The 12,188-nt window shown below is 37.4% G+C and overlaps 1 protein-coding gene across 1 annotated transcript in view; it reads left to right on the top strand.

The window, feature by feature from the left end:
* Positions 1–11,715, top strand: part of LOC132099299 (pleiotrophin-A-like) — a 28,335-nt gene extending 16,620 nt beyond the window's left edge. Inside the window, exons 2-5 of the mRNA XM_059505734.1 lie at positions 6,209–6,297; positions 6,933–7,106; positions 8,513–8,671; positions 11,403–11,715. Coding sequence (XP_059361717.1) covers positions 6,210–6,297; positions 6,933–7,106; positions 8,513–8,671; positions 11,403–11,458 — 477 coding nt within the window. The 5' untranslated portion in view covers position 6,209 and the 3' untranslated portion in view covers positions 11,459–11,715. The remainder of the gene's footprint in view (positions 1–6,208; positions 6,298–6,932; positions 7,107–8,512; positions 8,672–11,402) is intronic.
* The last annotated feature ends 473 nt before the right edge of the window (positions 11,716–12,188 follow it).

Raw genomic sequence — 12,188 nt, 5'->3', positions numbered from 1 at the left:
ACTGCAGGCAGGCCAGGTTAGCACCCGAACTCTTCTACGACGAAGCCATGCTGTTGTTATAGCTGCAGTATGTGGTTTTGCATTGTCCTGCTGAAATAAACAAGGCCTTCCCTGAAATAGACGTTGTTTGGAGGGAAGCATATGTTGCTCTAAAACCTTTATATACCTTTCAGCATTCACAGAGCCTTCCAAAACATGCAAGCTGCCCATACCGTATGCACTTATGCACCCCCATACCATCAGAGATGCTGGCTTTTGAACTGAACGCTGATAACATGCTGGAAGGTCTCCCTCCTCTTTAGCCCGGAGGACACGGCGTCCGTGATTTCCAACAAGAATGTCAAATTTGGACTCGTCTGACCATAAAACACTATTCCACTTTGAAATAGTCCATTTTAAATGAGCCTTGGCCCACAGGACACGACGGCGCTTCTGGACCATGTTCACATATGGCTTCCTTTTTGCATGATAGAGCTTTAGTTGGCATCTGCTGATGGCACGGCGGATTGTGTTTACCGACAGTGGTTTCTGAAAGTATTCCTGGGCCCATTTAGTAATGTCATTGACACAATCATGCCGATGAGTGATGCAGTGTCGTCTGAGAGCCCGAAGACCACGGGCATCCAATAAAGGTCTCCGGCCTTGTCCCTTACGCACAGAGATTTCTCCAGTTTCTCTGAATCTTTTGATGATGTTATGCACTGTAGATGATGAGATTTTCAAAGCCTTTGCAATTTGACGTTGAGGAACATTGTTTTTAAAGTTTTCCACAATTTTTTTACGCAGTCTTTCACAGATTGGAGAGCCTCTGCCCATCTTTACTTCTGAGAGACTCTGCTTCTCTAAGACAAAGCTTTTATAGCTAATCATGTTACAGACCTGATATCAATTAACTTAATTAATCACTAGATGTTCTCCCAGCTGAATCTTTTCAAAACTGCTTGCTTTTTTAGCCATTTGTTGCCCCCGTGCCAACTTTTTTGAGACCTGTAGCAGGCATTAAATTTTAAATGAGCTAATTAAGTGGATAAAAGTGTAAAATTTCTCAGTTTAAACATTTGCTACGTTATCTATGTTCTATTGTGAATACAATATTGGCTCATGTGATTTGAAATTCCTTTAGTTTTCATTTTATTAAAATTTAAAAAACGTCCCAACTTTTCCGGAATTCGGGTTGTAGTAAACACACATAATAGTGATAATACTACAGTATATTAAGCAAGGATCACGAGTGACAGAAAATACATTTATAGTGTGTATTTAAATAAATGCTGTTCTTTTGAACTTTCTACTCATCTGTGAATCCAGAAAAATAAAATGCATCACAGTTTCCATTGAAATATCATGCAGCACGACTGTTTTCAACACTGATAATAATCAGAAATGTTTCTCGAGCAGTAAATCATCATATTACTCTGATTTCTGAAGGTCATGTGACACTGAAGACTGGAGGAATGATGCTGAAAATACAGCGGAGCATCACAGAAATAAATTAGTTATTCACATGGAAAACTGTTTAATCCAGTATTTTCCGAATTTTATGTTTTTACTGTATTTTTGATCAAATAAATCACACTGTGTGGGCAGAAGAGACTTCTTTCAAAAACACCCAAAACCATGCGTTTCGGGGTCCAGTGAGGCGAGACGGCTCATCTTTAGTGTTGTGCTTCCTGAAATATCCTGAAAGATGTTTTCTCTGTGTGTGTGTGTGTGTGTGTGGTGTGTGGTGTGTATCAATAATCTGTCCCTCAAGCTTTCTCTGGAGTGAAATTCATGGAAAGACACGAATGTCAAAAAGTCGATTTGCAACACACATCCTATCTATTTTCCATTTGAGAGGGGTTTTACCTGCTATGAGGTGTGTGTGTGTGTAACTGTGTGAAAGTGATTTGGGATTACAGGTGCCTGGCAGGTTAATCAGAGACCCGGCGGCTTTATCCATCTGTCTGAGTGTGTGTAAGTCTGCCGGCTTAGTGTTGTCTGCACAGGGTTTCTCTCTCATGAATCGGATTGTTTGATTTGTGTCTTATGGCTTGTGTTTACTGAGAGCAGAGCTCTGACCTGTAGCATTAACGTCTGGATTTATTAGTACTGACTCCTTGCTGCATACAGGTCAGGGATTTGAAGACGCTCTTTAGTCTTAAAGTGTTAAAGCTGAGTGTGTGCATGTGTGTGTCGCCCGACAGACATCAGTTGTTCCTCAAATAATGTGCATTATCAACCATTGTAGTCTGTTACTGATTCCAAATTACATGACACAAATTGTAGTTAATAATGTAATCCATTACATTACAAATCGATTGAAATAGGATAATCGTGTACCATACTGAGATAAAAAAAATGCAAAATATATATAAAAAATGTAAAAAAAAAAAAAACATTGGGAATCTCTGTATTACATGTAAAGACATTTTTTATATGCTTGAAAGACAAAAGTCTTCTAAAGAAATGAAAATGCATGGTTACGTAACCCGCTGAATGATAATTCAAACAAAACACTTCTTAAAACTGAAATGCTGTGGCATCTTAGATAATTCCTGTGTAATTATGGCCATCGGATTATAATTATAGCGTATAATTATAATAATGACTGGTCTTTGTGTGAATATCTACAAAAGTGGAAGACGTTCTGAATAAGCTATTTAAGAAAAGAAAATTAACAAAGATGCAAAAGAGTTTGGGAGAATCATTAAATTCTGAATAATTGATTCCTATTGTGTAAATAACTGGTCGTATTATGAGTATTTTAAAATGCAATCAAATCTAATTACAAGTATTACATTTTTTAAATCTGATTATGGAATCTAGATTACAGTGTGACCAAGTGATCAGATGCACAATTGTCTGTCGGTTTTGCACATGCAAACATTTTCCTATCATATATTCTCCAGTAAGAGTAAGTAAGTTCAGCAGTGTAATGTGATCATATCAGCTGTGTGAGGAGGAATAAGCAATCAATGTCATCCCAGTAATTCACACGGAGTTAAATGTTGAAGTCTCCAGCTATGAATTCGGTTGTCTGATAGTCTGTGTTCATGTCAGTGTGATTCATGTCAAAGCAGCTTTCCTGTCTTTCTCACTGTTTGTCAGTCTGAATATTTATATTGTGTTTATAGATTCACAGCTCGCAGCACGTCTCTGATTCATAGACTATAAATGTCTCTGAATAAAGCAGCTCAGTGCGAAACAGAAATTCACACATAGCGCTTTCAGGTTTATTGTTCTCTAAAAGCTAAACTGTTGATAGTTTGGTGTGTTAACAGCAGAAGGAATTCTGTGTAGAGAAACTGTTAACGATTCACATATAGCAAACGCTGCTTTGAAGTCATTTTGCAATGATGAGCATGTACGAACAGCACAGTTCATAATTTCCAGCTGTTTTTTCTTTGAGCTCAAATCCAGCAAAAAAAAAAATATTCCAAGAACATTTTCCTTCTATCGAGTTACATTATTTTGGAATGTTGTTTTTTGAAACTTTTTTGGGGGTTACATGAATGTTAATATTCCATTTATAGATGTTGCAAAGATGAGAACGTTACTTTTGAATGTTGTCGGAATGTTTTAAAACAGTAACATTTAAAAAAAGCTGACATTTAATGGAACACTCCACTTAAAAAAAAAGAAAATAAAAATAGGCTCGTTTCCCAACTCCCCTAGAGTTAAACAGTTGAGTTTTACCGTTTATGAGCCAATCTCCGGGTCTGGCGGTAGCACTTTTAGCTTAGCTTAGCATAATTGAATCTGATCAGACCATTAGCATCTCGCTCAAAAATTACCAAAGAGTTTCTAAAACTTTTAAAATTTTCCTTCGGTCTTAGTGCACGATGTAACTACAGAAGAGTCAAGTTTTAAGTAAAACAAATATCGAAACTCTTTGGTCATTTTTGAGCGAGATGCTAACGGTCTAATCAGATTCAATTATCTATGCTAAGCTAAGCTAAAAAAGTGCTACCACCAGACCCGGAGATCGGCTGAAGTGAAACGTGGCATGGTTGATGTATAAATAAGAGTTTTTAGGACAGATAACTAACATGGATTCTCTTTTAGCTTAACTGGGAGAACGTTTGTTCATAACTTTGAGAGAACATTTCAAGAACCTTCTGACAACGTTCCGAGTAGGAGGCATGTATAAACTGAATAATGGCAGAAGCAGGTTTGTGCGTTAAAACAATAGAGTGAATACTGACTCTGCTTTTTCAGTCTCATTCCTCTAAAGATTACATTTCATCCTCTCTAGGTTTGTAATTTATCCAGCTTCTCTAGATCATCTTGTTGCATTTCTGCATTCTAACAGGTTCTGATTAAGCTCCGCCCCCTGATCGCTAAAAACAACAAATCCGTGTTTTTCCGTGAGTCAGAGTAGCTGGATCAAGCATGAAGATTTCCTCTCAAAGCCAGACTCAGCGCGGATAAAAATCTGTCAGTCAAAGCGCTTTTGAAAACATGCCTTCCTACAGAGAAGAGCTTCTGTGAGATTTACACTCTATATGACAGCTTTATGTGAGGAATAGGCCTAAATTTTGATACCGCTTTTTGGCTGACCATCCACTTTCGTTTTATGAAAACAAAACAAAGAAACAAAAAAACGCTTCTGTTTTACAGAAGCAAATCAGAGAGGTTTTGTGTGACATCAAGGTGAGTATATGAGAACAGTATTTGCTGTCTGGGTGCACTGTCCCTTTAAGAGTCAATGCACCAGGCTTACAGAGATCTGTCAATTGCGAATGACGAGTACAGCTTTCTTCTGTGTGTGTGTGTGTGTGTGTGTGTGTGTTTCACTCTGGATCACGTTGTCACTCTCTCACTCCTGCTTTTACACTGATCAATGATCTAATGGAGTGTTAGAGCTGGATAACCGCTTTAACTCAGTGCGAACACACACACACACACACACACACACACATGGCTGACCCCCCCTCAGGTCTTCATGCGGTAGGGTTTTGTAAGAAAGCATGAGTCATTTGTCTTGTGACAATAGTGGACTTCCTTTAGGGTCTGTGGAGGTTAAACGTGAAGATATTGATGATATCTGTCTTGTAGGATAGGGAAAATATCAGACTCCAGTCAACACATGAGTTGAAATTAAATTTTACATGTCATTTACAGTTCTGCATCTTGTTTGATAAATCATTTTTATTGACATTTGAGCATTGATTGTGACTGACTCTAGTCCTCAAATCTCAGTGCTCCTGTCCATTCACTTCAGGGTAATCCCATATCACACGGTCACTTGAGGTGTTGCTAATCAGGGTTTGGAAGGCAGATTATATTTTAACGATCCAAAACGCTTTATATGTCATGACACATGAGTCTTTGATTGGCAGGTTTTGGCCATCTGACTGAAATCATGGTTATTATGTGGCACTGACGATTTCACAGTCTGCCTCAAGTGGAACAGCTCAGGTGCGGCAGAGAGACGTCAAGCGTGATTAGCACTGATAGAGACCGAAATGATAGGACGAATCTCTCAAAAACATCACCAGGTTGCATTTTGACCTTATTTTCGTGACATTTCAGCACATTTTGTCCCAGAATGCTTGTTACTGTAATGCATCTGGGTGTTTTTTTCCTTTGCTGTAATTCTCAGTGGTGACTCTTATTGCATTCTCATTACAGTAATACAATAGTGTTTTAATTAAAATCTGCATTAATAACAAGCAGTACAAAAGATATTAGCATGATGTATAAATACATTCCAGTTCATCACAGCAATGATTGGAAAAAAATTGGAGTAAATGTGCTTAACTGTATACATCTTTCTAAATATAGTCTTCATTTTATTTCAATTTGACCTGGACATGTAATTTACAGATCTTGTGAGATGCACCCCATGAGAGAAAATGGCTGAGCATCTTTAACATGAGCCAGAATTAGGAAAAAAGTCCAGCAAACCAATGCTTATGGGCACCGCAGGAAACCAGCCAACCAAAAATAGGAAGAGAAAAGAAGAGAGGGAGGCTCATGAGTAATTGAAATGGAGATGATGTCGCCGATGGGCTGCACTGCTACTGTAACTGAAGTGCAGCCAGACGTTTTGGATAAAATTGCTTGCTAATTATTCAATCCACCTTTACTTTTCCTCTTGAGAGACAGAGAGAGAATGACTGAAAGGAAGAGAGAGAAGGTATTCACAGAATGATATTTGCATGCGGTATGTTTTGTTGTATTATTAGCCATGCACTTAATGTGCATTATTTTTTTTTCCCAGCATGCAGCAGCAGTGGGTGTGTCTGGCTTTACTGGCCCTCCTGACTATCACAGTGACGCTGGCAGATGGTGGAAAAACAGAGAGACAAGGTATCAGAACATGACCACACACTGCTTTATGTTATCTCATAGTTTTCTATATCACCCTTACTGCTCTGTATTGTCACTTATTGCTATATTTTACCCTACACTGCTTTGCATAACCCCTTAATTGTCTATGTTACCCAATGCTGCTCGGTACTACCCCATTAGCTCACATTGCTCTATATTACCTCTCAATGCACTGCAATATCCCACACTGCTTGATATCACCACTTATGACTTGATATTTCCCTGTATTACTCTATATCACCCTCATTCAGATCTAAATTTCCTCTTGCTCCTCTATATTATCCCACAGTACGCTATATTACCCCATAATCTATTATTTCTAATACTGCTCTCTGTATCATCCTTATTGCTCTGTATCACCTATGCATCTTAACATTAACCTATATTACTCTATTTCACCTTTATCAAATTATGTCACCATGCCGCTCTATATTACTCCATTCTGCTCTGTATTACCATGCTGCTCTATATTATCCCAGGCAGCTCAATATAACCCACACACACACTGTTCAGTCACTTCTCACTGCTCTAGATCAACCCACACACTCTCTCTGTCTCTCATACATACAATTTTGAGGTGCAATATGAAACTGTGTGTGCTCTCACTCTGACAGGTAAGAAAGAGCGTAAATCGGACTGTGGCGAGTGGCAGTGGAGCGTGTGTGTGGCTCACGAGGGTGACTGCGGCCTGGGCACCAGAGAGGGCACACGCACCGGCACTGACTGTAAACAGACCATCAAAACCCAGCGCTGTAAAATCCCCTGCAACTGGAAAAAGCAGTTTGGAGGTGAGAAGTCACACAAACACAGGTTGCACACACACACACACACACACACACACACACACACACACACACACACACACACACACACACACACACACACACACACACACACAGAGCTCAGGGTAAATAAGCCAGCACTGTGGAGTAACTAGATGGAGATTCTCACAGAATTCTGTCCTCAGAAATGACACAACTGCAGTGAGAGCCAGAAACAAGCTGGCAGAATATACCACATTGTGTGTGTGTGTGTGTGTGTGTGTGTGTGTGTGTGTGTGTGTGTGTGAGAGAGAGAGAGAGAGAGAGCATATGCCACCTTCCCTCTGGATTTGTAGGTACTGTATGCACATAAACTATCAACAAACACTGAAACTGTATGGTGTGTCTCAAAGTCTCTTTCTGGGAATGTGCAAGACCATCTCACTCTGAAAGAACATCAGAAATCACAGACTTAATAAAACATGATCACACTAAACGTTGAGTGATGAATCCTCTGTGTATTTCTGTGTAGTTCAGCAGCCGTGTCAGAATAGTTTAGTGTCGAAATGCTGAAGTCTGGTGCAGAATTTTTCCTCTTGAGTTAAGGGCTCTATTTCACCCCGGCCTATTTTTTGAGGGTCTCTGTTCAGCGGCCATTCAGCCGGAGGGCTGCTGCATGTAATTGCATTCTCCCTGCCTTTAAATATGTCATTAGAGACAATTTTGTGCTTGATTGAAGCAGTTTAACCCCCATCCATTCCGGCAGAGACCGAGAGAAATCGCTCCAACTCATGAAGAGAAAGAATGAAAGATGAGATGAGACGAGAGATAAAGGAACGAAAGCATAGATCAGGGCTTCGCAGTTGGTTTTGCTTCAGGATCCTGATTTTACATTAGCCACTGAGTGCCAACCCAACACAGTTCCTAAATTGTTTATCATGTAAAATTGCATTTTGATGGTCTCATGCTCTCGGCAGCCAATAATTCACCTCGCAAAACAAACTCTGAAAGTGAACCTGTATTTAATGTAGTCTGGGTTGTGTTTTCTTTTCGCTTGTGTAGCCCACAACCTGTTTTACTTCCATAATCTGATGTTTTTCCAAGTGAAACTGGATATTAAACAAGAAGAAAATGTGGTTTTAAACTTTGGGAGATATTGAGTGGTGAAAAGTTTCTCCGTGGTATGACAGATGGTTGAAAAGGGATTGGAGACAGCAGCTGAAAACTACTTCAAGATTATGAAGACAAACACATTTTTTTTCAGAATAACGTGTATTGGTCAATCCTTCACAATAACACCAGATCGATTAAGACATTCATGTAGACTTTGAACCTGTTTATGCATGTATGTTTTGCTTTTGCTTTTGAGTTTTGTATAATTATGTTGCATTTGAGCTCCTCAAAATCAAGCTGTGGGTTTTTGTGTCTTGCAGGTGAGTGTAAGTATGATTTTGAAGCGTGGGGAGAGTGTGACTCGACCATGGGAATGAAGACGCGCACCGGTGTGCTAAAGCGAGCGCTGATGGACGCTGACTGCCAGAACACCGTCAGCATCACCAAACCTTGCGGCAAACCCAAGACAAAGCTACAAGGTACAAGAATACAGCCTTAAAGACATGCTGTGTTGTGCATGACATGCACTCAAATAAATCAACTGATTTAACTGGAGTGCTAAAAACATTTTCGCATTAAAGTAAGACACCACAGGTGAATAGGGTGAAAATGATAATTACTATAATTTCCTAGTTTAATCACTGCTTTGTATTACAAGTTTCCTGCATTGTTGTGTTGAAATATGCAATGCATTATCTAATTAACTATGCATTAATTTGCATACATTTCCAGAACAGAGATCTGAACATTGGATAGAGCCAGATTCAAACTTCTTGTTTCATTTTGTTGACTTGATTTTGGATTTCTCTTTTTATTACTCTATAAATCAGATGTCAACAGCCAGGAAAAAAAGCATAAAATGCCGTATTAACCATGCAAATGTTCTATGATATATAACCCACTCATTAAAACTCTTCAGAATATAGATAGGAATAAAACTTTATCGAGGGGATTTTGCATTTCTTTTTTTCTCACTCCATAAATCATAAAAATGCTGTCAGCAATCAGGAAAACATGCATTTTCACCATGTTTTTAGGAATAAAATGTTGCATAAAACATGTTGCGAACAACAAACAGAACCCTCTGTAATAAATACCCTTCAGAATATAAAGAGGAATAAAACCGGTGTACAATTAAAGTTTTGTGTGTGTGTGTGTGAGTGAAGTAAAAAAACTTATTTTGAGAAAAAGCCTTTAAAAGGTATTGGAATTAAATCTGAATCTTTTTGATGTTTTATTCCCCCATCTTGTCTGAAATAAGACATAAAAGTAAAGTTATAAAAGCTATAAAAGTAAATTAGCCCAAAAACTGACCAGTGCAACTGTTTTGACTTTAAATGACCCTTAATTGTTTGTAATCCCACTTTTATTTCAGGACGTATCTTCACAATAGCATGCAGCAATATGCTAATGTTTGCCATTATCGTACTGTATACTTCAGATATTCTTGTATTATTTTTATACCCAGTATACAGGTCTGTGTTTTGAACTTGTAAAAAGTTACTCTGAAATATTGATCTTTAAGCTCTTTCTCGAGCTCAAAGAGATTCTAAAGACTGTTAAAGTTTAATACATGTGAGTATCTGGTTTGTGTTGTTGTCGTCGTCTGTGCTTTATATTATTATGAAGTGAATGCGCTGAGATTCATGGCACTGCAGTGTTTCTACTGCTACTGTCTCCCGCTGATGAAACCCTCGTGCCTTTTATATCCCGCTTTGGATAAAAGCATCTGCTAAACGAATAAATGTTGGCAACAAATTTTTCTTAATCTCCCAAGAGCATCATTTTTAAATCTGAAAGTCACAATTTAGTTTTCCACCTCAAAAGAAAACACACACACACACACACACACACACACACACACACACACACACACATACTGTGAATTGATGATGAATGTTTGAGATGATGCTTGTGATGCTGTTCATCTTTCATCTTTCCTAGGGTTTTATTTTATAATTAGCCGTTGTTCTGCTGAAGGTCTTCTGGATGTTTTTGTGTTTGATTTGAATGGGTTTAATCTTTATGCTAATGCTATGAACGCTTGGATGGCCTTATTGGACATGTAATCAGCATCAGTCAGTTTACTGATGATTTTCGGCACATTTGGATTGTTTTGTGTGAGTTTGGCGAGTTTAGACATGAATGCAGACGGCAGGTGTTGATGACAACATGAACTTGTACACTTGATGAGCTCTGATCAACAGGTGACGTCCACCAGCTCTCACTAAATCCTGAAGAATGGTAATTAAACAAAGACAAGGTTCATTTCATATCTGAGATGAGATTTATGCAGAGGAACTTTATAAATATCCTCTTATTACAGTAGAATCGTTCGGCGTGATTATCTGGATTTCTAGTGTCAGCGTTTGTCATATTTAATCCAAATTTTCCTCGACATCCAAAGTTAAGAAAGAAAGAAAAATTACTGTAATGGAAAAGAAAATAATTAACTTGAATGGTAAATTATTTATAGATCACAGTAGCATTTTATACTGATATAAATAAAAGTATTTTACATTTTAAAATAATACTTTTTTTTATTCAAATTACAATGCAAAAAACATAAATAATGGAACAAATTATTCTGTTGAATGGTATAAAATATTTACAGAACACCGTAGCATTTAAAGCCATTTGAATAAAAATAGTAACTTTAAATTTATTTTTGATTAATTATTTTTAAATAATACATTAATTTTATTTTACATTTTTTAATCGAAATTCTCATTTTCATTAAAATGTAAAATAATGTATTCATAGATTACAGTAACATTTTATACACAATAAAGCTATTTTAATTCTCTTTTTATTTTGTTTTTAATAAAAAAAAAAAAGTAATATAAAATAAAATACTGTAATACAATAAAAATCATAATGAGAATTAAAAAAAAAAACTGAAAAGTTTTAAATATTTGAAAATATTTAAATGTATCTTCCATAATTAATGGAACAGAGATTACAGGGTTAAATGTCTTCAAAAGGCAAATCAAATAATGTCACAATGCAAAACTGTCTCAATGTGCATGAAACAGGCTTCATTTTCTTTAAGCAAAAGGTTATTTCTCTTTTTTTTTTTGTCTCTTGATTTTGGGTTGAAATGGGAGTTGGATGTGTTTTCAAGAGATTCGTGTGTGCATGCATTTGTGTGTGTGTGTGTGTGTGTGTGTGTGAGAGAGAGAGAGAGACTGATGTCTGTTCTCCCCACAGATTCACAGAAACCAAAACGTGAAGGAAAGAAGAAGGAGCGAAAGCCGACAGACTAGAGGAAAGCTCCATCTGCCTCCTGAAGCTGCTCCTCTGAGATGATGCTGCTCCTTATTTACTCTACAGTCCTTTTAGATCGTTCCTAGCTTTCATTTACAGCTCACAGAATAATGCACAAAAGATCAAAGAAACAGACGAATGACTAAAATCTTCTGCTGAAACTTCTAATGTTGTACCAGCAATTTCAGATCCACTGAAGGAAATTAAACGTCCCTCCACTAAAAGAAAAGAAAAATTCAGAATGATGTCACTGAAACATCCTATACATATAGGTCCTGAGAAATAAAGAAATGTATCATTTAAAGGTTCTAATTAGAATTCTGCTTCCTGTTCGGAACCACAATTCAAATTCAGACAATTGAAGTTCTCAATTCAGCCCTGATGGAGAATGGAATAAAAGCATACTAATCCTTGAAATAAATGTAACATCATTTCCAGAAAATAAAGAGGTTGATTATGTTTCTCGTGTCATTTGTTCCCGAAATGCTGAAATGAGCACAACAGCTGAGGTATTCATCATAACAGCTTTATTTGCTAGAACTCGTCTCCAAAAGTATATCGCACGATACAGAAAATCTTAAATACACTTCATGTTTGATCAGCGTTCATCACCATTGCCCTAATAAAGTTGGATAACATTCATATTCATTAATAAACACATGTATTTACATGTCTTCAGTGCTACACATATAGACTAGAGTATAATACAAAGGTTAAGCTGATAACAAA

The sequence above is a fragment of the Carassius carassius genome, chromosome 22, assembly GCF_963082965.1.
Source record: "Carassius carassius chromosome 22, fCarCar2.1, whole genome shotgun sequence".
Taxonomy (NCBI): domain Eukaryota; kingdom Metazoa; phylum Chordata; class Actinopteri; order Cypriniformes; family Cyprinidae; genus Carassius; species Carassius carassius.
Note: the sequence above shows the minus strand (reverse complement) of the source record. Positions and strands in the feature narration are given on the sequence as shown.